At 45.7% G+C, this 27450-nt stretch overlaps 1 protein-coding gene across 5 annotated transcripts in view; it reads right to left on the bottom strand.

Moving 5' to 3' along the window:
* The window catches only part of DHX57 (DExH-box helicase 57), a 125486-nt gene that overhangs the window by 80131 nt on the left and 17905 nt on the right, over positions 1–27450 (bottom strand). For all 5 annotated transcript variants that reach the window (XM_033937165.1, XM_033937166.1, XM_033937167.1 and 2 more), the window contains 4 exons: positions 27106–27285; positions 20379–21202; positions 12470–12660; positions 1620–1741 (listed from right to left, as the gene is read on the bottom strand). In XM_033937165.1, coding sequence (XP_033793056.1) covers positions 1620–1741; positions 12470–12660; positions 20379–21202; positions 27106–27285 — 1317 coding nt within the window. The remainder of the gene's footprint in view (positions 1–1619; positions 1742–12469; positions 12661–20378; positions 21203–27105; positions 27286–27450) is intronic.

Raw genomic sequence — 27450 nt, 5'->3', positions numbered from 1 at the left:
TCCAGCAGGCCAGAAAGTAGTGGAAGTCATTTTAGAAGCATAGGCTGGATATAAGTACAAATGCCAAATTTCAGAAAATTAAGAACATAAGAATTTGCTCTACTGGGTCAGACCAATGGCCTATGTAGCCCAGTACCCTGCTTCTAACAGTGACTAATCAAGGTCACAAGTATCTGGCAGAATCCCAAAAAGCAGCAAGATTGCATACTACCAACTTCAAGGTTAAGTAGTGGCTTTTCCCATATCTATCTTAATAGCAGATCATATACGTACTGGTCCAAACCATTTTTAAACCCAGTTATGCTTACTTCTTTTACTATATCCTTCAGTAACAAGGAGCTTAACTATTCACCGAGTGAAAAAAAAAATGTTTTTCCTATTTGTTTTAAAACTATTACCATGTAACTTAATGACATTTCCCATCTTCTTTCTACTTTTTGAAAGAGTAAACAGTTGATTCAGCTTTACCTGTTCTATTCCACTCAGGATTTTGTAGACCTCTATCAAATCTCCCCTCAGGCTTCTCATCTCCAAGCTGAAGAGCTCACACCACATTTCTCATATGAGAAGTTTCATATCCCCTTAATCATTTTGGTACCTGTCAGCCTAGGCTCTTGGCTTGGCACTCTGGTTCTCTCTTGGCTCTCCCTCTCTTTCTCTGTCTATCCTTCCCTTTATCTATGGAACACGAAGCTTAGACCAGCCCCCTTTTCTCTCTCTCTGGCTCTTCCTAGAACTGCAAGCTTCTATGTCTCTCTTTGTTTCTGGACTCTGCAAGGCAGGGAAACTGCTTTGCTCTCTATTTAATTGTAATGCTTATAAATATTGCTTTTCTGTAAGCCTATTTCTATAATATAATCTTTATGCAATCACCTCTGGCTGTGCCTATTATTTGATTCTACTCCCTGGTGAAACTTCAGTGAGGGAACTGAACCTGGGACCAGCGTTTGTCAGTACGCCTTTCACTTAACCCCTACCACCATACATTGGGGGGACCACTAACAAAACTGACAGTACCCTGTCTTTGAATCTTTTCTAATTCCCCTATATCTTTTTTGCGATACAGGGAGCAGAATTACACACAATTCTCAAGGTGAGATCATACCCTCAAGTGATACAGAGACATTATAATGTCCATCTTATTTTCTATTTCATTCCTAATAATTCCTAAACATTCTGTTTGCTTTTTTGGCCACTACAGCACACTACAGCAGAAGACTTCAACACACTGTCCATAATGACATTTAAATCTTAGCTAGGCTAGAGGGGACAGCATAACTTTTAACTCTCTTCTTCCCCATCATCCAGAAAAAGACATACAAAGAAAATAGCCAGGCAAGACAAAGTTTCTTTCCATGCAGTGTACTGTTCTGCCATCTTGGTTCTTTCATTGGGGCAATTTTATAAAGATACCTATGTGCCTTTATAAAATAAGCTACAAATAGGAACTCACTTAACCTCCCAACCCAGCCAATGCTATAATGTTCACATGAACAAGCTAAGCATTTCCTTCTCTTTACTTTTCACACACACACAAAAAAAAAGGTTTAGGACTCACAACAGAACACATGGCTATGTTCTTGCATTTGAGTCATGTTTTGAAGAAACCACACACTTACCCTGTCATACCGCTCACAACAATCACCTGGTGTTGTCTCAGTAGGTCCAGAATGGATTCTCTTGCCTGCCATGCAGGCAGCTTCTGACGCTCTTCCAGCATTGCCTGGTATCTTCTGGAAGACTAAAATCATATAATTAGTAAAGCTACCTAAGAAAAACAGATGCATGGTGGTCAATACTCACACACACACAAGCACCATAAAGCAGACAGATCTTAAGAAAGATACCGTATTATACTAGCACTACATGGCTATGGTTTATTTCTCTTTATATACTGCTTTTTACGAACAATCGCAAAGTGGTTCACAATACAATAAAATTTGAAAGAAAAAGGAACAATCAAGATAGGGTAAAGAGGATGGTACTTGATATACCACTTTTTCTGTATGGTTACAATCAAAGCGGTTTACATATTATTTTGGGCAGGAACTTATTTTGTACCTGGGACAATGAGGTGTTAAGTGCAGTGGAATCAACCTCACAGAGAAGAGAGGCAGAGGTAGGGCAGAGTTAGAAAAAAAAAAAGAAAAAAAAATCCAAGAATCAGATTCTGAAATAAGGAGGGGCTGATGAGGGCAGAGTGTAGTGTAAGTTAAGAGTTGAAGGCAACTGTGAATAGGTAAGTCTTCAATCCAGCTTAAAACATGAAGGTACCAATGTAGACTATAAACACTATAATTTAAATCAGTGGTTTAAATCAGTGGTTCCCAAAACAATCCTGGGAGACCTCCAGCCAGTTGGGTTTTAGGATATCTGCAATGAATATGCATAAGAGAGATCTGCATGCATCCCTTTCATGCATATTATCCTGAAAACCTGACTGGCTGGTGGTCCTTCAGGACAGGTTTGAGAACCATTGATTTAAAGAAACTAATGATAGCTCATCGTAGCTTAGTGCTCAACTCTTTTGATGTCTGCTCCAAAGGTGGGTGGTTTGCACTACCTCTATTCCAGGAGTGGGGGGATTATCTCTCTCTTGTTTATGGCTCTGTGGACGGAGGGTTGTTTGGGGGGGTTTTTCTTTTCCCTACTGTGGGGGTTTGTGTTCTATTACTTCTACATTTCTTCCTTCTCCTGCTTGAGGGCTGGGGTCTTTAAGAAACCAGGACCTTGGCTGGGTTTTGTTGTAGTTTTCTTGAGTGTATTGGATGGGGGAGAGGAGGAAGATTAGGGAGTTTTGTCCTGGGGGGATGCTGCATTGCAGCTACTGAGATGTGAAATTTGATTATATATTTTTCTTCTTTGATCGTCTATGATGATATTGTTAATGTATGTGCATTGTCTATTGATATGACCATTTCTTTTCTGTTGTACTCTTATCATCAATAAAAAATTGTTTACACTAAACAAACTAATGGTTTATATTGACAAACTAGCAGACATGAGTATCAACTTAAGGGAAATGACTACTGCATGGTTCCCAAAGGAAATCATGTTTGACGAATTTACTTCAATTTTTTGAGACCGTGAACAAACAAATTGATAGTGGAGAACCAGTGCACATAAATTGGTTTATGTTCAAATCTTTTTTATTAGTATGAATACTAAACAAACAACAAAGACAGCAATGTCAAAGAAAGAGCTTCCAACAATACAAAAGTCAGCACGTAAAACATGATAAACAACCCCCCAGCCCCCAACCCCCCCCCACAAGCAGCAAGATCCACCTGTACAAAATCCACCCCCCATCCCAAAAAGCAAACAGAAGCTAAGAAATTAAACTCCAAAATGCCAAAGGCCCTTGCTCTGGTGGCCCCTGGCAGACACAAAAGAAAAGTCCTCCCCCCCCTCAAAAACAAAAAAAAAAAAAAAGGAAAATGCCTGCGGTGACCGATCCCGGGAGTGAGTGCGAAGAACCTCAACAAGGCTAAGCAAGAGGATTCAAAAGGAGACTGCGACCTCTAGGAGATAAGGAGTCCAAATAGACTCCCCACACAAGCAGAAAACAACGGCGGCGATGAGGGTGGCCAACGGCCTCTCGGGCCTCCCACGTGGCCAAATTATGCACCAGAGCTCTCCAGGTCCAAAAAGAGGGAGGCTCAGAAACAGTCCAGGATTTCAAAATGCATTTGCGAGCAAGGAGACACACAAAAATTGGTTTAAGATGTGCTAACAAATGCATATTATCATTTATTGGAGGAAGATTAAGCACAGTTACTTACCGTAACAGGTGTTATCCAGGGACAGCAGGCAGATATTCTCACATGTGGGTGACGTCATCCACGGAGCCCCAGCGCGGACAGCTTTTCAAGCAAACTTGATTGAAGTTTCAAGTTTGCACACTGCACCACGCATGTGTGTGCCTTCCTGATCCACTAGAGGGCGCATACCCTCCTCATGGTCCTCAGTTCAGATAGCTAGCAAAGAAGCCAACCTCGGGGAGGCGGGCGGGTTGTGAGAATATCTGCCTGCTGTCCCTGGATAACACCTGTTACGGTAAGTAACTGTGCTTTATCCCAGGACAAGCAGGCAGCATATTCTCACATGTGGGTGACCTCCAAGCTAACCAAAAAAGGGATGGAGGGAAGTTGGCAATTCAAGAAAACTGATTACTCAAAACCGACTGGCCAAACCGGCCATCGCTCCTGGACAGAGTATCCAGGCAGTAGTGGGAGGTGAAAGTATGAACCGAAGACCAAGGGGCAGCCTTGCAAATCTCCTCGATAGGCGTCGACCTGAGGAAAGCTACAGAAGCCGCCATCGCTCGGACATATGTCCCGCAACTTAACCATGCAGCTCGAGACCAGCCTGAGCGTAGCAAAAGGAAATACAAGCAGCCAACCAGTTGGACAAGTTGCGCTTGGAACTGGGCGTCCCAACCAATTAGGGTCGAGGGACAAAAACAATTGAGGAACCGTCTGAGGAGACTGAGCGCGTTGAAGATAAAAAGTCAACGCCCTCTTACAGTCAAGTGTGTAAAGCGCCACCTCGCCCGGAGGCGAGTGGGGCTACAGGAAAGAGACCAGAAGAACAATGAAATGAGGGAGCGGAAAGTCCGAAACCACCTTGGGCAAGAACTGGGGTTGAGTACACAGAACCACCGTGCATGAAAAAATACAGGAAAAGACGGGTCCGCAAGCAAAGCTTGTAGCTCACTGATTCGCGAGCAGACGTGAGAGCAACCAGGAATACCACCTGCCTGGTGAAATAATTCAAAGAGCTCTAGCAATGGAATCAATAGAGGTAGCACCAATTGAGTCAGGACACACAAAGATCCCAAACCACCGGAGGGGCTTTGAGCGGAGGATGTACATTGAAGAGATCCTTCATAAAGCGGGGAACCGTCGGATGGACGGAGAGCAGCGTCCCATCAAGCGGCCGATGACCGGCAGCAAAAGCACAGAGGTGGGCTCGAATAGATGTCAATTCGAGACCAGACCGAGACAAGAGAAACAGATAAACCAGCACTGAAGGCAAGGAGACAGAGAGCGGATCCATGCGGTGCTCAGCACACCACGCAGCAAATCAGGACCATTTCTGGGAATAGCATTGCCGAGTGGAGATCTTTCGAGAGGCCTTGAAAACACCCCCACCGACTTGAAACAGAAGGAGGGAGGCACGTTGCGAGGAACGAAGCTGATAAGAGTAGAGACTGCAGAATGGAATGCAATAGAAACCTCAACTCTGAGACAGCAGAGAAGTGAGCAGAGGTAGGAACAGAGGCTCCCTGACATGCTGGAGGAGCCGGGAGAACCGCAGCTGCCAGGGCCACCGAGGAGCCATCAAGATCATGGTGGCGCAGACCGACAGGAGGAGTAACAAAGTAAGGGAAGGGAACCCATAGAGGAACCTGCCCATCCAATCGAGAAGGAAAGCATCCACCTCGATGCGAACCCTGGGAGAACATCCTCGAGCAAGATCGAGGCAACCAGTGAGTGAGGGACAAAGCGAACAGAACTACCTGTGGGGTTCCCCACCAGGCAACCACATGCCGCAGAGTCTGAGAATGGAGCGACCATGCATGCGGCTAAAAAGGGGTGACGCAACGTGTCCACCAGACAATGCTGCACGCCCCGAAAACACACCGCCCAAAGAAAGAAGTAGCGGGGTGACGCCCCCTGCCAAAGACGAAGGGCTCGCCTGCAAAGTAACAGGGAACCTTGTCCACCCTGGCTTGGTCACAGGATACATCGCCCCCGGGATGACGGGACTCACCAGGACCCCGCAATCCATCGACCAATAACGAAAATCCGTCCCGGCATTGAAAATGGCCCGGAGCTGCAGCAGATTGATGCGGCTGCGACGGTCCGCACCCGACCAAAGAATCCGATCCAAGCGCTGGGAAGCGGGATCCCTATCCTGCCATCACTGAAATGCTGGGGTGCAGTGGGGAACACGAAGAGGAAACCAGGCGAACATCGGGACATGAACCGTGGAGACCCAAGATCCCAAAGCATCAGCTCAGCCGAGGTCGAAAACCGCTGAGTCACCAGCTGACTCAGGCGCAGACAGGCGGCCTGCCGAGGCAGTGGCCGAAAAGACCGGAGGCGGACCGAGGACAGAGGGACCATCATCCGGTATAAACAGACAAGGCCCTCTCCATGAGGTCGAGACAAGAAGGAGCGCAGACAAACTGGGTCCAGGTCCGCCCAGACGGACTCCCGAGACCGGGGCGGACAGAGACTGAAACGCTCCCAGATCAGAAACTAGTGCAGGTCCCGAAGGGCCCGGACCAGACGTAGCCCGGAGGATGGGAAAGCCCAACCGACAGAGGCGAGGCTAAACTCCCAGTGCGGAGACACGGTGACACCCCTCCCGAAGGGAGGGGAGGAATCCCCAGAAGAGAGCAGCCCGGAGGCTATGCGAGAAAAGTCCAAAAGACGGCCAGGAGTCGCCGAAGCCGGCTGGACCCCAACCCGAAGCCGCTGCAGCTATAGCGACTGCCGCGCAGGAGGCCGAGATAACCCAAGAAAGGTATCCGGAGGGCCCCTCCGGAGAAAGAGTCAAAACCACCAAGGAAGAAGGGATTCAGCTGAAGGCGTCCCGATAGGCGAAGGACCGGTCGCGGTCTGAAAGGTGGTTAGTGGCTTCGGCAAGAGAGGCCTCAAGGAACGCAGTACTCACGCAAGGAAAGGTGGTGAGACGAACCTGGAGGGTCCACAGCCCCACTCTGCCCCAAGCGAGATGACGCATGACGGGAGCAATAGAGCGGGAGCAGGGAGAGAGTCTCCACCAGGAAACCAAACTCCGCACCACAACCAAATCGGAGCCGGAGACGCCGAGGCACAGAGCCACAGACGAAGTCGAGGCACGAAGCCCCTGTCGAAACCGGGGCGCAAACCCGCAGTCGACGCCGAGGCCCAAAACCCCAGTCGACTCCGAGGCACAAGGCCACAGTCAACCCAAGGGCACAAAGCCCCAAGCGACGCCCAGTCACAAAGCTTCAGTTAACGGCGAGGCACGAAGCCTCGGTCGCCAGCCGACGATGAGGCCCCCCAGCCTCAGTCGACGCCGAAGCACAAGCATCAGGCGACGCGGAGCAATCGGCTCAGCCGACGTCGAAGGTACAAAGCATCCATCGATGCCGAGACACCAAGCCCCGGTTGACATCGAGGCAGCAAACCTCAGCCGCAGTCGACATCAAGGCACAAAGCCTCAGACGATGTCGAGGCACAAGTCTCAGGAGACGTCGCGCCGGCGCCCAAGCCTCCGACGCCGCCGAGATACAAAGCCGCAGACGATATCGAGGCACCAAGCCTCAGACGACTTCGAGGCACCAAGCCTCAGTCGACGCCGAGGCACCAAGCCTCAGTCGACGCCGAGGCACCCAGCCTCAGACGACGTCGAGGCACCAAGCCTCAGACGACTTCGAGGCACAAAGCCTCAGTCGACGCCGAGGCACCAAGCCTCCGACGCCGCCGAGGCACCCAGCCTCAGTCGACGTCGTTGACGTCGAGGCACACAGCCTCAGTCGACGGTGAGGCACAAGCCTCAGGCGACGTCAAGGCCGAAAGCCTCAGTCGACGGCGAGGCACAAAACCTCAGTCGACCTCGAGGCACAAGCCTCCGGCGACGTCAAGGCAGAAAGCCTCAGTCGACGTCGAGGCACAAAGCCTCAGTCGACCTCGAGGCACAAGCCTCAGTCGACGTCCAGGCACAAAGCCGCCGTCGACGTCCAGGCACAAAGCCGCCGTCGACGTCCAGGCACAAAGCCGCCGTCGACGTCCAGGCACAAAGCCTGAGACGACGTCGAGGCACAAAGCCTCAGTCGACGTCGAGGCAGAAAGACTCAGTCGACGTCGAGGCACAAAGCCTCAGTCGACGTCGAGGCAGAAAGCCTCAGTCGACGTCGAGGCACAAAGCCTCAGTCGACGTCGAGGCAGAAAGCCTCAGTCGACGTCGAGGCAGAAAGACTCAGTCGACGTCGAGGCACACAGCCTCAGTCGACCTCGAGGCACAAGCCTCAGGCGACGTCGAGGCACAAAACCTCAGTCGACCTCGAGGCACAAGCCTCCGGCGACGTCAAGGCAGAAAGCCTCAGTCGACGTCGAGGCACACAGCCTCAGACGACGTCGAGGCACAAAGCCTCAGTCGACGTCGAGGCAGAAGACTCAGCCGACGTCGAGGCACAAAGCCTCCGTCGACGTCGAGGCACAAAGCCCCAGTCGACGTCTAGGCACAAAGCCGCAGTCGACGTCGAGGCAAAAAACCTCAGCCGAAGCCGAGGCACGAAGCCTCAGCCGACGTCGAGGCACGAAGCCTCCGTCGACGTCGAGGCACGAAGCCTCCGTCGACGTCGAGGCACGAAGCCTCCGTCGACGTCGAGGCACGAAGCCTCCGTCGACGTCGAGGCACGAAGCCTCCGTCGACGTCGAGGCACGAAGCCTCCGTCGACGTCGAGGCACTAAGCCTCCGTCGACGTCGAGGCACTAAGCCTCCGTCGACGTCGAGGCACTAAGCCTCCGTCGACGTCGAGGCACTAAGCCTCCGTCGACGTCGAGGCACTAAGCCTCCGTCGACGTCGAGGCACAAAGCCTCCGTCGACGTCGAGGCACAAAGCCTCCGTCGACGTCGAGGCACAAAGCCTCCGTCGACGTCGAGGCATAAAGCCTCCGTCGACGTCGAGGCACCAAACATCAGTCGACGTCGAGGCACAAAGCCTCCGTCGACGAACGCAGCCTCAGTCGACGTCGAGGCACGAAGCCCCAGTCGACGTCGAGGCACACCGAAGTCGAGGTTCAGAAGTCGGCACCGTACCAATGAAACTGGTAAGAAAGGTGCAGCAGTACGCTCCATAAGGGCAACCTCGTGAAGAGTATTCCCATGAAAGGAGGCACGCATCGGAGGTCTCGTCGAGGCGGGCACGATCGCACTCGATGCCTGGAATGCCTGAGACTCAGCCGGTGGCGTTACCAAGGTAACGCACCTAGAAGAAGGAAAGAAAGAAAAACTTACCGGGGATCGAAGCTGCACAGTCCGATTCCAACGAAGGAAGAGGGTCCCGGCCATTCTGCTCACACAAGGTGAGCCCAGAGAGAGGCCAGGGAAGAAGAAAATACAGCTGCAGGCAAATGAGGCCTAGCCGCATGGCTGAGGCCCCAGAAAGGCCTGCCGGAGGAAAAACACAATAAAAAGTCCTTTTTTTTTTTTTTTTTTGAAACAAAGAAATACACGATCAATTAACAAACGCACAGCGACTCCTTAACAAAATAAAGAAGCCGCGGTGCCAGAAAGGCACTTAGAAGAACGCAGAGAAGAGAGACAGCGGAAAACTAAGAACTGAGGACCATGAGGAGGGTATGCGCCCTCTAGTGGATCAGGAAGGCACACACATGCGTGGTGCAGTGTGCAAACTTGAAACTTCAATCAAGTTTGCTTGAAAAGCTGTCCGCGCTGGGGCTCCGTGGATGACGTCACCCACATGTGAGAATATGCTGCCTGCTTGTCCTGGGATAAATTAAACTCCAAAATGCCAAAGGCCCTTGCTCTGGTGGCCCCTGGCAGACACAAAAGAAAAGTCCTCCCCCCCCTCAAAAACAAAAAAAAAAAAAAAAGGAAAATGCCTGCGGTGACCGATCCCGGGAGTGAGTGCGAAGAACCTCAACAAGGCTAAGCAAGAGGATTCAAAAGGAGACTGCGACCTCTAGGAGATAAGGAGTCCAAATAGACTCCCCACACAAGCAGAAAACAACGGCGGCGATGAGGGTGGCCAACGGCCTCTCGGGCCTCCCACGTGGCCAAATTATGCACCAGAGCTCTCCAGGTCCAAAAAGAGGGAGGCTCAGAAACAGTCCAGGATTTCAAAATGCATTTGCGAGCAAGGAGACACACAAAAATTGGTTTAAGATGTGCTAACAAATGCATATTATCATTTATTGGAGGAAGATTACAGAATATTCCATTTGAATATTGAAGAAAACTATATAGTAGATATGAAGTAAGATTTTAATTTAGTAATGAGGAAGAATAGGGAATAAGACCATCATACGACGGTGAAGACCCCTATGAGACCCCAAAAGTTATATTTTTAAGAGAGACATTGTGCTATTGAATTCTAGTTTCTGGACAATCTCTCTCTCCCTGTCAGCAAGAGACAATATGCTTGTGTGAAAAGTTCACCTCTGCTCTAGCAGCTAGCAAATAGATGCTGACTGGATATTTCAAGTCTTTCCAAAAGACAAACCCAAACAAAGGGCTCCTTTTACTAAGCTGCGGTAGCGTTTTTAGCGCGCGCTAACCCTCGCACTACGCGGAAAAAAAAACACCAGCTCAATAGAGACGTTAGCGTCTAGCGCGAGCGGCATTGTAGCGTGCACTAAGCCCGCTAGCGCAGCTTAGTAAAAGGAGCCCAAAGTGTCCTACCACAAATTATCAGAAATGCTGACAATCAACAATCAAGCTCAGGAAGGAAGGGGGCCTACTCTCAGAAATCATTGAACTTGGTATTAAGAATGCACTGTCAGGGAAAATAAGGAGGCATATCAGATTTGACACTAGCTGAAATCATGCTTCAGATATGTTAGATGTGTCAACCCAATAGAAAGAGAGTATGTAATATGTAAGTAGGTGTTACTTTAGGTTACTGAACTAAAGTATATAAGTAGCATACCAGCTGCTCAATGTGCTGTATTATTGTTCCATGTAAGCTGAATTTTGTCTATTGCCAATAAACCTATATTTTTTATATATATATATGTGTGTATATATATAGCAATTGGATTATTGTGCGAGGTCAGTTTATGAAAAGGTTAGCAGCCACCTTCTCATCTGGTGATCTCCCTACCTGAAAACAGAGTATCTGAGGGTAAGCACGGAGCAGAGCCAGCTATGACCTATGACTGGTGAGTAGGCCAGGATACCGGAGGAGAGCGAGCTGTGACTTCTCAGTAAGCTAGGTGATGTTGGGGGTAAAAGTTCAAATGTAAGCAAACTGGTAGTATATAGCTGATCAATATATTCTAGTCTGATTTCTGTATGAAATCAAAGATTAACCCCTCCACTTTTTACAAAACCATAGTGTGACTTTTAGCACCAGCCACAGCTGCAACAACTTTGATGCTCATAGAAAGTCTATGAGCATCGGAGCTGTTACCACCACAGCCTGTGCTAAAAACCATGCTATGATTTTGTAAAGGGAGGGGGGTTTAAAATAATTAGAAATAAATATAATTCTTGTAATTTGAAGTTCAATTAAGTAATATTGACCCCTTTTATTAAGCTGCGTTAGGTTTTTTTTTTTATTGCTGGCCGCTGCAGTAAAAGCTCCAACACCCATAGAATTCCTATGAGCATCAGAGCTTTTACCGCAACAGCATGGATCCGGTGCCTGCACCACCACATTGGTTAGCTCAGTTTGAGCGGCTTCTGAGAATTGTGCCACAGGGTTTGCGTTTGGTTCCACCACTCTTTTTTCTGAGGTCTTAGTGCGTTTTGTCTTTCTTGGCAGATTTCCCAGACATATCTCCTCTTGATCAGGTTAAAAATTTGTCCATACAGATTTCTCCGATGGATATTTATTACCAGTTAATAGAGATATAGTAAAATACAGCAATAATGAGGACTATTAAGAACCTGGGGCCTCAGAGCGAGTCAAAACATGTGTCTTCCTCGTTTACAGCAACATGTGACCTTCTGTGTTTTATTTATTTAAAAAAATTATACCCGTACTATATAAACTCTTAGATAGGGAACAAAGTCTCATACCGTGAGACTTAAGCCCCACAGCAATCTGCGATGAAGTGCTTAAGTAGTTTACTAGCTTCCCTGCTCTGCTGTATGATGAAGAATTTAAAGACTGGGATTAGGAGTTGGTTGCTGTATTCATCTACCAGCACAGAATCCAAAATTAAACTTGTCAGTTCAGTAGCAGGCAGTCCCTACCAAGGATCAGCCCCAGGCTTTTTGCTGGACTCACTAAAATGGTAGCTATGCCCCCGATTGCTAATCATTGGCCCTTACTATAAATTAATGCTTAAACTGAAACATTGGGGTAAATATTCAGCCGGTGACAGTGAGCGTTTTGCATTATTCCTGAATGCAAGATCGTGTTTGGGCTTTGACACCAAATATTTATTTTATGCAGTGCTGACAAACACATTGTCAGTTATGTTGATATTTAGAATTTGGCTATCCATAGGTGCCACATAAAGATAGGTCTGTGTTTTATGAAGTCCCACATATGTTACCCTAGCTGGCCAAGTGCTGAATATTGGCACTCAATCAGTTAAGTGCTGACTCCACCCCCCTGAAAACTAGTTATTGCCACTAAAAATTAGTTAAGTGCCACTGAAATTTAGTGAATATCCCCAAACAGGCGATTTAACCGGTCAGCGGCCGCTTCTGACCAGTTAAACCGTTTTGAATATCAACTAGCGAATGTTTAAAAAGCTTACCCACTTTTCAACTGTACCTGCTTAGACTGAAAATTCTTGCAGATTTTGGTATTCTCTATGCAGAAAGCTTTTGGCTGCCAACTGTACTTTCTTGAAAGATTCTTCTTGAAGCTAGCATAGCTTTCATTCTCTTTCGTGACAGCTTCAGACTCTATATTATTCCCAACATAATTTTCAAACTCTTCTTCAGGCTTTAACTTCTTCTGGACTGGAAATAAAGAATAGCTTCTAAAAGTGTTAGGATAAGGATTATATCTCCCTAATAGTAATTATATTTAATAAGAGGTAAAGTATATTTGTGTGCTGTCTTCTCAATGTGTGTACATACTGGGATAATTTTGTATAAAGTCTTTTCAGAGTGTAAAACAGCCTTTACACCTGTAAAAAACTTAAAATTCTGCTCCTCCCCTACACACAACTGCAAGAAATTATATTATTCAGGAAAAGAAATGGGTATTTTTCAATTACTGCCTCCCCATCTCTGCAACCTATTACCAAGAGAGATCGGTCTAATAGTGGATATTGTGGCATTTAAATATTTAACAAAAATATTGAGTAGGTTTAATATTATTCCTGTTAAAATGTTTACTTATGTTCTAAGATGATAATTTTATAAGGCACTTGAGCATATAGAACAGCATTTTTTTCTTTATTGTAGATCAAGAGAACTTTTAGAGACTTATTACTCTTGACAAACACATAACAGCTAAACAAACTTCATCATCAAGAGTTAAATTAGGCGCATCGCGCACATCTCACATCGATTGAATGAGAACACCACTTTAAAGGCAATTCTTAACTGCATATGAGCCATTACAGGTGCAAGAAAAGTGGCACTTAAGCACAAAACTGCACTACATGCTATTCTGTAAAGGAGTACTTAAGTGCTTAAGTGCAATGCTTAACTGCATAATGGGTGTAAAAGTGGGCAGAGCAGCACCATGACACAAGACATTTCTTTCACTTACATGCACAACTTATAGACTAAGTTACACAAGTTGCATGGTGTACTAAGGCATGCCCATTTATGCCTGCCATTGATCTGGCATAAGGGAGTGCACCTAATTGTTGGCGAACCAATGCAGGTTTATGTCAGTATTCTATAACAGAATAAGCACTCCCCACTTAGCGCTGGGGCACCTAGGTTAAAGAATTACTACTACTGCTATTAATTATTTCTAGAGCGCTACCAGATTCTATAAATGGTGCCCTAATTAGCGACACCCAACTAAAATCCATATGCAACCCAAATTGCTTCAATTAGCTTAAATGGCATGGTAATTGACAGTGCCATTGAAATTAATTGATAAATTTTTTTTTAAAAGCAATTAAGAGTTCCGCCTAAGTTGAGGCACCCTCTGACACCTACCTGAAAAGCAGACATGATGAGAGTAAAGGATAGGTGTGGTTGACTTAGGCATCGCTAAGCATCTAAGTTAGGTGCCGATAAATTAGACCTGGTAAAACCTAGCCTAATGTATGGGCATCTAGTGATACCTAAGTCTGCTTAGGCATTGCTAGGCATTATTCTATAAGCAGAACAGCACCCATAATGTAGGCACACTTAGGCGCCGTTTATAGAATCTGGCTCTTTGAAAATTGTATGGAAGTATATACATGTAAAAATAGACACATAGAAACAAAGCACCTACTTTTCTGTAATACATACATAAATGCTCCAGGGAACAAAGAATAAGCAGAGTGAGGATTGCTCATATGTGCCTATTTTTCCAATATACAGTGCTCCCCTGAGATTCGCGGGGGTTCCGTTCCAGGAACCCCTTCGAATCTCAAAAAACCGCAAATACGGTTTTTCATGGGGGAGCCTGAAGAGAGCAGCAGGAGAGCAGCCAGAGCGCCGTGAGTGCAGGAAATCACTCGCAGTTCGCTCCGACTGCCTCTTCCTGCACGAAGTCGGGCCTTATCCAATCAGGAGCTGCGTGTCAAAGCAGTGAGAGAAAAGTGAGTAACTTTCTCAAAGCAGGGGAGCCAGCTCCAGAAGCAGTGGGACCACCAGCCTCAGAGTACACACTGGCTCCCAACCCAGCAAGTTAGAGTCAGTCAGCCGGTTGCAAGGTAGATTGTCAGCCCAAGGAATTAAGAAGCCACAGTCTACCTCCTGGCTACCAGACCAGGCAGAGAAGCCTGTAATGCCATGACTCTGGCCCTGATGCAGCGGATGGAAATACTGACCCGCAAATCGCTGGCGGCATGTTTTTGAGTTAATATTGCCCCGGCATTTCTTCAGGCTACTACCGCCTTCAGATAAGTGGCGTTTTTTTGAAATTAAAGGCTGTTTTTCTAAAAATAATCTTAAAGTCACTTTTCTCAGTGTCATGGATTAGTGCGCTGAAATTGAAGAAAAGATAAAAAGACAGAATACATATAGGAGATATTTTTAGCCTTAAGAAGGGTTGTTGGTTTAAAAAAAAGCCATGAAAAACAAAATAATAAAAATTTAAAAAAAAATCTTAAAAAAATGTTTTATAAAAAAGTTTGTTGTTGAGTTTCAATAAATAAGTTTAACAGGTTTTTGGCCAATGATTGGAGCAAGGAGCTGAGAATCTACGCTGATTCATTCAGTCTATGACTCTGCGTAGGCTCCATTTCTGAGGCCTTTTCCTGGATTAGTTTGCAGAGTCTTTGCACTTTCCCTATTGAGTGGAGTTAGTCACTTAAATTTGGTATGGCTCATAGTAGAACAGATAAAAGCAAAAGCAGAGAGACTCAATCCTTGCAATAGGTCAAATGCTCAAAGAAATGCATCAACAAATAATTGCGATTTCAGCAATTTCCTGAATGAACTCCTATCCCCATATTTCCGAATTTGACCAACAAGGCCATTCCACAGTTTTACTCCTGCACATGAAAAGGTCATGGCATTCATTTCCACATATTTGGGATTGGCTTTTGTTTTCAACAGTGCTGAATTTTCAGAATGCAATGATCTTGATGGTTGGTAACCAGACATTAAACTCTTATAAAATTCAGGAATCATGCCGTATAAAAACAGATATATATATATATATATATATATATATTGATTTTTTCTTACAGTCTTCAATGCATCAAATAGTTTCTTTTCTACGGGATTCGATGGACTTTATAACTCAATTTCATCTAGTGAATATACCTCATATATACACTGATTCGATCATGTTAGTCACCACGGACATAGTTTCCCTTTATACAAATATACCCCAATCTGAAGCTCTTCAGATTCTCAAAAAAGTGTTATCTAATTCATTGGGGGTTGGGAACCGTCTGGATCTGCTCATGTCTGAGCGAATTTGTGATAAACAATAATTATTTCAAATTTCAGGATACTTTTTACATTCAAAAGAAAGGTGTTGCCATGGGTGCGTCTGTTGCCCCTTCCGTGGCTTGTTTGTTCATGGCTGAGTTTGAGAACCATTATGTTTATCCTTCCGCGTTTTTTTCTAAAGTGCTTTATTGGAAGAGATTTGATGACATTTTTTTCGTCTGGATAAGCTCTTGTTCTGAACTAACTGAATTTTCAACTTACCTCAATCAATGTAATTATAATATTCAATTCACTGTCACGAGTCATCCATCCAAAATTAATTTTCTTGATATCCAATTGACCTATCAGAAATATTTTACCTGATATGTTTTAAAATTTACCGTATTTTCACGCAAATAACGCGCACCCGTATAAAACGCGCACACGGGTATAGCGCGCAGAAATCACGCTGATATGTACAAAAACTTTGGTATACCGCGCTCACGGGTATACCGCGCATGCTGCCCGACGCTCCTTTCGCCCGCCCTGACTTTCCGTGCGCTGTCCCGACTCTCCGTTCACCCCCCCTGACTTCCGTGCACTTGTCCCCTTGAAGGTCTGTCCCCATCCTGAAAGCCTGATGCCCCCCCCCGACGTCCGATACATCCCTCCCCCCGAAGGACCGCCGATTCCCCAACAATATCGGGCCAGGAGGGAGCCCAAATCCTCCTGGCCACGGCGACCCCCTAACCCCACCCCGCACTACATTACGGGCAGGAGGGATCCCAGGCCCTCCTGCCCTCGACGCAAACCCCCCTCCCCCCAACGACCGCCCCCCCAGCCGACCCGCGACCACCCTGGCGACCCCCACGACCCCCCCACCCCCCTTCCCCGTACCTTTGGTAGTTGGGCCAGAAGGGAGCCCAAACCCTCCTGGCCACGGCGACCCCCTAACCCCACCCCGCACTACATTACGGGCAGGAGGGATCCCAGGCCCTCCTGCCCTCGACGCAAACCCCCCTCCCCCCCAACGACCGCCCCCCCCCAAGAACCTCCGACCGCCCCCCCAGCCGACCCGCGACCCCCCTGGCGACCCCCACGACCCCCCCACCCCCCTTCCCCGTACCTTTGGTAGTTGGCCGGACAGACGGGAGCCAAACCCGCCTGTCCGGCAGGCAGCCAACGAAGGAATGAGGCCGGATTGGCCCATCCATCCTAAAGCTCCGCCTACTGGTGGGGCCTAAGGCGCGTGGGCCAATCAGAATAGGCCCTGGAGCCTTAGGTCCCACCTGGGGGCGCGGCCTGAGGCACATGGTCGGGTTGGGCCCATGTGCCTCAGGCCGCGCCCCCAGGTGGGACCTAAGGCTCCAGGGCCTATTCTGATTGGCCCACGCGCCTTAGGCCCCACCAGTAGGCGGAGCTTTAGGATGGATGGGCCAATCCGGCCTCATTCCTTCGTTGGCTGCCTGCCGGACAGGCGGGTTTGGCTCCCGTCTGTCCGGCCAACTACCAAAGGTACGGGGAAGGGGGGTGGGGGGGTCGTGGGGGTCGCCAGGGGGATCGCGGGTCGGCTGGGGGGCGGTCGGAGGTTCTTGGGGGGGGGACGGTCGTTGGGGGGGAGGGGGGTTTGCGTCGAGGGCAGGAGAGCCTGGGATCCCTCCTGCCCGTAATGTAGTGCGGGGTGGGGTTAGGGGGTCGCCGTGGCCAGGAGGGTTTGGGCTCCCTTCTGGCCCGATATTGTCGGGAAGTCGGCGGTCCTTCGGGGTGGGGGTGCGAGTGGTCCTGCCGGGGGGGGGGATGTATCGGACGTCGGGGAGTCGGCCGGGCAAGAGGGCTTGGGCTCCCTCTTGCTCCGATCGTGGATGCGGGTGCGGGTGGGAGCGCGTGCGAGCGGTCGTTCGGGGTGGGGGTGCGAGTGGTCCTGCCGGGGGGGGGGATGTATCGGACGTCGGGGAGTCGGCCGGGCAAGAGGGCTTGGGCTCCCTCTTGCTCCGATCGTGGATGCGGGTGCGGGTGGGAGCGCGTGCGAGCGGTCGTTCGGGGTGGGGGTGCGAGTGGTCCTGCTGGGGGGGTGAATCGGGCGTCGGGCGGGGTGGGAACTATGTTTTAAAACTTTTGTATACCGCGCTCACGCATATAACGCGCGAGGGGTATGCGCGGTAGGTAAAAACGCGTATAACGCGCGCGTTATATGCGTGAAAATACGGTACTACTTAGTAGCTTTATTTCATGTACCTTAGTCCTTGTATTTTTTTTGAAAGAACAAACAAATGGTGCGCCCTCATCTGGAGTACTGCGTCCAGCAATGGTCGCCGTACATGAAGAAGGACACGGTACTACTCGAAAGGGTCCAGAGAAGAGCGACTAAAATGGTTAAGGGGCTGGAGGAGTTGCCGTATAGCAAGAGATTAGAGAAACTAGGCCTCTTCTCCCTTGAAAAGAGGAGATTGAGAGGGGACATGATCGAAACATTCAAGATACTGAAGGGGATAGACTTAGTAGATAAAGACAGGTTATTCACCCTCTCCAAGGAAGGGAGAACGAGAGAGCACTCTCTAAAGTTGAAAGGGGATAGATTCCATATGAACGTAAGGAAGTTCTTCTTCACCCAGAGAGTGGTAGAAAACTGGAACACTCTTCCAGAGTCTGTCATAGGGGAAAACACCCTCCAGGGATTCAAGACAAAGCTGGACAAGTTCCTGCTCAACTGGAAAGTATGCAGGTGAGGCTGGGCTCATTTAGAGGCTGGGGCCGCCGTGGGAGCAGACTGCTGGGCACGATGGACCACTGGCCAGACCCAGCAGTGACAATTCTTATGTTCTTATGATTCAGATATATCCATTCCCTTCCACCATACTCAGTATTTTATAGACCTCTATAATATCTTCCTCAGCCATCTCCCTCTCCAAGTTGAAGAGCCCTAGCCTCTTTAGTCTTTCCTCATACGAAAATTGTCACATCCCCTTTATCATTTTCATTACTCTTCTTTGTACTTTTTTTAATTCTGTTATATCTTTTCTTGAATTGCAACGACCAAAATTGCACACAATATTTGAAGTGCGGATACACCATGGAGAGACAGAAAGGCATTATAATCAGCTTTGTTCTCCATTTAGTATAATTATTAACATTCTAACTGCTTTCGTAGCCACCACTGCAAACTGAGCAGAGGGTTTCAATGTACCATTAATGATGATAATTAAATCCTTTTACTGGGCAGTGACTCTTAATTCGGAACTTTGCATCATGTAGTTAAAGTTTGGATTCCTCTTCTCTACCGGAATCATTCTGCCTTTGTTTACATTAAATGACATTTGCTATTTGGATGACCATTCTCCCATTCTTGTAAGATCCCTGTTACAATTTTTTTCCCTTCCTCTTTAGATTTAACAACTCTGTCTCATCAACAAATTTAATCACCTCACTTATCTGATCTGCACAGGGGACTTTCCAGGAGTACAACTGAGTAAACACAGGTGGAATTGAAGTATATATATGTATATTTTATAAACACACCCATGTACATGCATAAGGTAAACACACAAATTTACACCTTCTTGGGAGCTTCAATATTTGTGTACTATTAGGGGCTGAATCTGGGAGCCTACTTTACAAACGCACATAAACATCAGGATGCAGTATAAACTGGGCTTAAACTAGGCACCTTTTTTTGGACTTCTACTATAGGTACCCCCTGCTGTAATCTAATCTAATCTAATCTAAACCTTAAGTTTATATACCGCATATTACTCCTCCCCACCATGTCTACATGCACTCTCTAAAATATATCCACATATCACAACTCTGTCCCAGCTTCACACAAACAGTGCTATGAAGGTAAATAATCTTTCAGTATGGCTGATTAATTTACATGTGTATACCCATACAGCATTTTATAACTGTAATTTTCTTCATGTAAACATGCTTTACACACAGAGAATGATTTAGAAAACTCATCCCCTCATCCTCAAGGCCCTGCACTGGCTCAACACTATAACCTTGAGATGAAGTAAGAAGTGAGATATGGTCGTCTCAGGAGCAGGAGGGAGGATGGAGGAGAACAATGCCAGGGAGGGGCAATTATTAGAGAAATCTTGATTTGGTTTTTAAAACTAAAGATTTCCAGGTTTTTTGAGGCCCTGAAGCAGGGGGGTAGGTAATTATTGGAGATGGGCACCATTTTGCTGAGGGCGTGGCACCCCTCCTCCTCTCCATCACCCCTCTCCTTGCCGCATACGCCCCTTGCCTTCCCCCATACCTTTTTTACTTCCCAGGCACGAGGCTGCTGTTCGCGTTGGCATCAGCGCACTCTCTGATGTCACTTCCAGGACCCGCACCTAGGAAGTGACATCAAAGGACGAGCTGACACAGACGTGGGAGGATGGAAAAGTTAAAAAGGGATGGGAAAAGGGAAGGGGGGTGGACACATGACGGGGGGGTTGGGGAAGAGGATGGAGGAGGGGCACCTCTCACCCTTACTACGCCACTGGGAGGAACATGTGCTTCCTACCAAGGACTGATATTGCAATTGGGATATAAAAGGAATAGAGTGCATAAAGAAAAAGAAAAGGGGATAAAGACTTATGTGCTTGAGAGCAAAGACTTATGGCGTTGTAGCCATATCTTGGATAGGTCTTAACAGAATGCAAATGGAAAACAATTAGTAAAACTGTGTTACATACCTTCTGCTGGTAGAGTTGGACTAAACGTTTTTTCAGAAACTGATGGTTTATAAGTTGCTGTCCCTGATCTGGAAACTGAAGCTGTTGAGATCAGCTGTGGAACAGGAACACTATACTTGTGGTGAGTATTACCAAGTAACTTAAGTATTTCATCTTCATCCTCCAAGCAGGCTAATAAAGAATAGACAACAGGTTCACATATCTCTGCTGCAATCAAAGCCTTTCCATAGAGAAACTCAGCAATGTTCAGACGGCAAGCAAGAGGCAGGTTCTCATCAATAGAGTGAAATGCAATAAGTGGTGCTTGGCATGGGTACTTGTTACCCTCTGGGAATCGAATTTCAAGTTCATACAAACAACATCCATCTTCACTAACTCGAAGGTGAGAATCATCTTTCAGGTTCTGTGTTGCTTTTGGAACGTCATGCCTAAATTTACATCTTGAGCCATACCTACAGCTCCCTTGAAGAAAAAATCTGCAGATATCCCTTGAGATCTCTTTGGTCTGTTCTTTGGCACTATCCTTCTTTTGGAACTTCCTCAGTTTATTTGTTAGATATTCAAGCTCCAAGCCAATGGTCCAAACTCTGTTTGGAATTCTTTCAATGAATTTGTCTCCACAAATTGAACTAAGTACAAAAGCTTCTTCTTGCCTGCGTTCCATGCACTCTTCCAAACTGACATTTGCAGAAGCCTCCAATGCTCTTATCTTTTTCTTGTGCGTTTCTGAAAAGCACTGCTGCAGTAAACATTCCAAAGATGTTCCAACATCACCATCACATATCTTCAGAACAGTTAGGCAGCGTTCCTTATCAAAGCCATACCTATTGCAGAGGAAGGAGATTTTTTAACAGCCAATATATTACACTTATAAGGTACACTGGCTTTCATATTTATATATCTATACAACTGAATAAAAAAGAGCTAAATTCTCCAACGCTGCTCCGACTCTCATAGAATTCCAGAAACCGGAAGTTACAGAAGGATGGACTCTGGAAGAAGGAAGGCCTCAGAACAGGCCTCTGAAGATTTTTCATCATCAGTGCAGCAGGGAGAGGTACTAGATTCACGGCTCAGAGCTGGAGCTAGAGGGAAGGGAGAGAGGTGCTGGAACCTTAGGGAGTGTTGAGGGAAAGGAGAGAGGTAATTGACTGCAGGGGGGGCTGGAGGGAAGGGTAAGCTAGGTGTTCAATCCATGGGAGAAGTGCTGTATCTGCAGGGAAAAGGAGAGCGAAGGGAAGGTAGAGAGATTGCTGAACCAAGGGAATGAAGGGAGTGAAATATTTAACACAGTGGAGGAGTGTTGTGTGGTGTACGGTTGGGAGAAGCTGGACACAGGGAGATATACGAAAAGAGGGAAGATGGTGAGTATGGATGGGAGCATAGGGACACAAAGGGCAACACTGCATGGGGGTGGTATATGGACACAGTCAGTGGGGCAATGCCATATATAGGAGGGTATATGGACAGAGAGAAGATGGCTAGACATGAGAGAGAAGAGGAACACATAAAGATGTTGGACTTGAGGGGGGCATAAGGACACAGAGGACTGACACTTGGTATGGAGGGGATAGGGATACAGAATAGTGTTGATGGTGAAGGCTGGGAGATGGGCACAGGGAAAATACTAGCAAGGGAAGTATAGGAGACAGAGAAAGGAGATGCTGAACATGGGGGAAAAACGAGACCCTGGCGACTGAGCTAAGAGCAGACAGAAGGAAACAGATGTGATGTGAAGAATAAAATAACCAGACAACAAAAGGTAGAGAAAATAAATTTTATTTTCTATTTTGTGATTAGAATATATCAGATTTGAAATTTGTATCCTGTTAGAGCTGGTGTTAAGACATAACTGGCGACCGCAAAGTCCAGGCCATGATTCTTTAGCTTCCAGCTAGCTTAGGGCTCTCTCTGACCAGGGGGCAGTTGCCTTAGTTGCATTTCCCTAACACTATTCCTGCCATGTGTGACTGAAGTATTCTATTAGCTTGATTTTTCTATGTAGTATTCTGTAGTAATTTGGCTTGTTCAGTTTTCTTGATAGTGGAGGGGATATTTGCGATGAGGAGAGACAGAGGCTTTGTTGATCCTTGCTCTGTATTATTTGTGATTTATAAAATGACAATTGTACAGATTATTGGTTCTTTTTATACTTTAATAAAATAATTTCGATATAAAATTATAACTATTCAAGGCTTGTGCGGATGGTATCAGATGTTTTGCGGAGACGGAGCCCTGAAACAAATTTTTTTCCCCTTGTCATTCTCTATAAGCAGGCACATAGGATCATGCAAAAAGCATTCCTAACTATGCCCACTTAGATATGCAAGGCTATTGCTAATTTGTGGCAGCCATTTTGGTGAAGAAGTCCCAATGATCAGAAGCAATTGGGAATCGCTCCTGTCCCACCAACTTCTACACCACCAGGGATTTGAAAGGCTGGCCCATGGGTGGTGGTGGTGGTAGGGCTGTGGAAAAGGCCAAGATAGGGACTGCTCATGGTGGGGAGAGGATACTGATCCTTTTTGGGAGGTGCTCAGGTGGAAGGAAAATGAAGCTGATCCTGTTTTGGGCTGACAGAATGAGGGGCCCAACACCTTTCAAGAATGAAGTCAGAAAGGAGGGCTGGTTGCTAGAAGCTAACCTGATATTCATCCTGCTACCTGGTTAGGTAACCAGCCAGCAGACTGAATATATGAAAATACCAGCTGCATTTTCGCCTCAACCAGAGCCCACATAAAGGCCAGATATTCAATGCCAGTGCCTGCCTTAAGTGTCAACACTGAATATCAGAGCCTAATAGAGTACACAGTGGTCAATGTTTTTTTAAAACACTGACCTCGGCTGGCTGAATATTGCTAGGTATATAAATTGTATATTTAATTATTACTAATAAAATATAGATTTAGAAGGAATGTCATGTGTGCTCTTTCTTCCATTCACACCCATGGGGCGACATAGGAGGATGGGCGAGAGAGGGGTAGGGATTTTTTTGCGGGGTCAAGGGAGGAAAGATACAGTTTGGGCTCTGCACCCCTAATATACTGGTGGGCACCCACCCAATGGGGTAAGGTTTTCTGATGGGAATATCTCTCCTTGCAAAGCAGTCCTTTAGCTCCAGTGGTTTTATATTTGGTTAGTTAGGTGGGTATTTTGTCCTGGTTTTTTAGATGGGTCTGCTTCCCTGCTTGTTGAACTCTTCAACCATGGGAGAAGGGATAGGTAATTTAAGATGTAAAAGCTGACAAGCTTGTACAGTTCTTCTATGCAGAATTTTTTATTGTATTCTTCTTGTGTTGTTATCAATAAAAATTGTTTTCTGCTAAATGGATGGGGGGAGGGGGATAATGGATGATATTCTCCAGGGTCCATAAGAGTCCAGGATCCTGGTATGGTTTACTATGGCTTCAAGGTATACGAATGCTCGTGGGGAACAGAGATATACTCTGTATAAAAATGGCTGATGGTTGTTTCACTACACTGGAACAGTTGTTTTATTATGTCTTGCTGTATTACAAAGTGTTTTGCAGATATTTTTGAATGTTATTTTGCTACCATCAATAAAATTGTTTGAAACTAAAAGGAATGACATTAAAAAGTTGCATTAGATGGAGGGAACATTGGAAGACATAACCATAGCAAAAAAATCAAATTATATCCAGAGCAATGATCAAGGTTATTGAATGTTCCTAAGGAATGGGTCAGATTTGGAAAGCCAAGCTCCAACACACAGACATCTAATAAATAAACTGAGTGCCCTCGGGATGGGTCCCAAAGTGATGGGCTGGGTCAAGAACTGGTTGAGTGGAAGGTGACACAGGGTAGTAGTGATCAATGGAGATCGCTCTGAGGAAAGGGATGTTACCAGTGGTGTGCCGCAAGGTTCTGTTCTTGGGCCTGTTCTTTTTAACATTTTTATAAACGATATTGCTGAAGGGTTGTTGAGTAAGATTTGCTGCTTTGCTGGTGTGAATAACATGAAGAAAGACCTGGCGAAGCTTGAAGAATGGTCTGAAATTTGGCAGCTAAAATTTAATACTAAGAAATGCAAGGTCATGCATTTGGGCTGCAAAAACCCGAGGGAACAGTACAGATTAGGGAGTGAAGAACTTATGTGCACAACAGAAGAGCGGGACTTGGGTGCGATTCTATGTGATGATCTTAAGGTGGCCAAACAGGTTGAAAAGGTGACGGCGAAAGCTAGAAGGATGTTAGGTTGCATAGGGACAGGTATGGCTAGTAGGAAAAAGGAGATATTGATGCCCCTGTATAAGACTTTGGCGAGACCTCATTTAGAATATTGTGTACAATTCTGGAGGCCGCACCTTCAAAAAGATATAAAAAGGATGGAGTAGGTCCAGAGAAAGGCTACTAAAATGGTGTGTGGTCTTCATGATAAGGCATATGGGGACAGACTTAAAGATCTCAATCTGTATACTTTGGAGGAAAGGTGGGAGAGGGGAGATATGATAGAGACGTTTAAATACCTAGGTAATGTAAATGCGCACGAGTTGAGTCTCTTTAATTTGAAAGGAAACTCTGCAATGAGAGGGCATAGCATGAAGTTAAGAAGTGATAGGCTCCGGAGTAATCTAAGGAAATACTTTTTTACAGAAAGGGTGGTAGATGTATTGAACAGTCTCCCAGAAGAGATGGTGGAGACAGAAACTGTGTCTGAATTCAAAAGGGCCTGAGATAATAATAATAATAATAATTTTATTTTTATATACCGCCCTACCACATAGTTCTAGGCAGTTCACATACAATATTAAAAATATACAGTCAATGATTAAAATACAATATTCTAAAAAGTTAAACTAAAATTAAACAATAAATGAGTAGATAATTGAAATGCAATATATTTTAATTCCATAAAATTCAGTCAAAAAGTGCTAACTATATGATCAGTATATGATATTCTAAAAAGTTGGGCTTAGAATACATTATGCTATAAAACAATAAAATTCAGCAGAAATATACTAGCTGTGAGATCAATATCTAATTTACCAGTAAATAATCTGTGACATCAACTTAAATATTTTTCGAATAAATCAGTTTTTAGTAATTTCCCGAGGACATATATGAGTGAGCTTGAGAAATAATGGTTCTTAGCCATTGATCCATTTTACCTGCCTGAAAGCTGAGCAGTTTATCTAAAAATCTCTTGTATCAACAGGGCTTAATAGTTGGAAAAGTAAACAAACGTTGCCCTCGAGTATTCCTATTAGAACTGTATCACTCAAAATATAAAGACAAGTAATTAGGAGCCATACCAAACAGTACTTTAAAACAGGTGCAACCAAACTTAAACAATACTCTGGCTTCAAAAGACAACCAGTGTAACTGTCTGTAAAATGGGGAAACATGGTCACATTTTTTCAATCCAAAGATTAGTCGGATTGCCATATTCTGTATAAGACTCAATCTCTTTTGAAGTTTTTTGTAAGATCCCAGGTATATTATATTACAATAATCCAGTAAAGACAAAATGGATGATTGTACCAGTAGTCTGAATGATGCCCTATCAAAAAATGTTTTAATTGTCCGGAGTTTCCACAAAGTTGTGTAACATTTTTTTATTAGTAGATCCATGTGATCCTCCAAAGTTAATTGGCGGTCCAATATGACACCCAGAATTTTGATTGAAGGCAAAGATTGAATAAGTTTGGCCATTCAAATGTAAATCTTTTTCCTTTATGTTATCTGAAGGGCTAGCCAGAAAAAATTTTGATTTTTCTGGATTCAATTTTAGTTTTGCCCTCTTTGTCCATTGCTCAATGTGAATTAATAATTGAGAAATTTGGTTTAGTACCTCTCCTGTAAAGGCCATAAGTGGGATTGCTATGGTAATAGGCACGTAGGATCTCTCGGAGGGAGAAAAAGATAATGGATGGGCAGACTAGATGGGCCATTTGACCTTTATCTGCCATCATGTTTCTATGTTTCATCAATCAAATCAAGACCTTCTAGCCTAGACTGGTGTTCAGTGGCAGAACTGGACAATACTAAATTAGCTTTTGCCATCTCTAGGTTTTCTGGGATTGGGAATGTCCACAGAGGAGAGGGGAGCCCCCAAATGCAGGTTCCAGAAGAAGCCTTGGTGCAATGAATCAGCTAAGCAAGTTGAGATGGAATATAAAATAGGCGAAAAATCTCTGGTTGCTAAGAATGAAGACTTGTGTCACAGCTCAAAAGTGGGTTGATTCTTAAGCTGAAAGCTCAAAAGAAGCAAGAGAAAAACAAGTGGGCTAATAAAAAAATCTCTTAACATGTTCCTTGATTTGCCCAAATAATGGAACTCTCCAAATTTTACACCCACATCTTAAATTCCTGGCACCTTAGGGCTCCTTTTACAAAGCCGCGCTAAGGTCTTAATGCGCGGAATAGCGCGCGCTAAATTGCCCCGCGCACTAGCTGCTACTGCCTCCTTTTGAGCAGGCGGTAGATTTTCGGCTAGAGCATGCTAATCCGGTGCATGCGCTAAAACGCTTAGCGCACCTTCGTAAAAGGAGCCCTTAGTTTCACACCAAGACTTTCTACTCCTAGTTACCATTCATTCCCCGGCTCCTAAAGCAGCAAGGCCTCCCTGTTCCCTGTGATCCACCCTCTATTCCAACATTCTACCTCTCCCACTCTTTCCCAATGAAATCTCCTCATCTCTTGTGACATGAAAATGTTAGAAACCTCATCCATTGCTGTTTATATCACTGGCTCAGAAAATATTCACCTGGACAATTTCCCTACAGCAAATGGAGAAATTTCAGCTTCTGGCATGACACACTCTGGAGACTCCGATGATGCATTTTCCATTACTTCTGAAACATCTGCATGAGTAGACCAGTAATGCTCCTCATCACAACGGTAATCTAGTTCATCATATTCCTCATCTCCTTCTGATCCAGCCTCTCTATTTAAAAAACAAATTTACAGAATGAAACAATTTAATCTGACAAATTATTTCCTTACATACTAAATCAATGAACACAAAAACAAAGCCACCCTCTACCTCCAAGAGATTTTTTTTCCATGCTTCTAGTAGAAAGGTTGTGGCAGGGTGCTATACTTTTTGGTG

The sequence above is a fragment of the Geotrypetes seraphini genome, chromosome 3, assembly GCF_902459505.1.
Source record: "Geotrypetes seraphini chromosome 3, aGeoSer1.1, whole genome shotgun sequence".
NCBI lineage: Eukaryota > Metazoa > Chordata > Amphibia > Gymnophiona > Dermophiidae > Geotrypetes > Geotrypetes seraphini.
The sequence above is the reverse complement of the archived record's forward strand: the minus strand, read 5'-3'. Positions and strand labels throughout refer to the sequence as shown.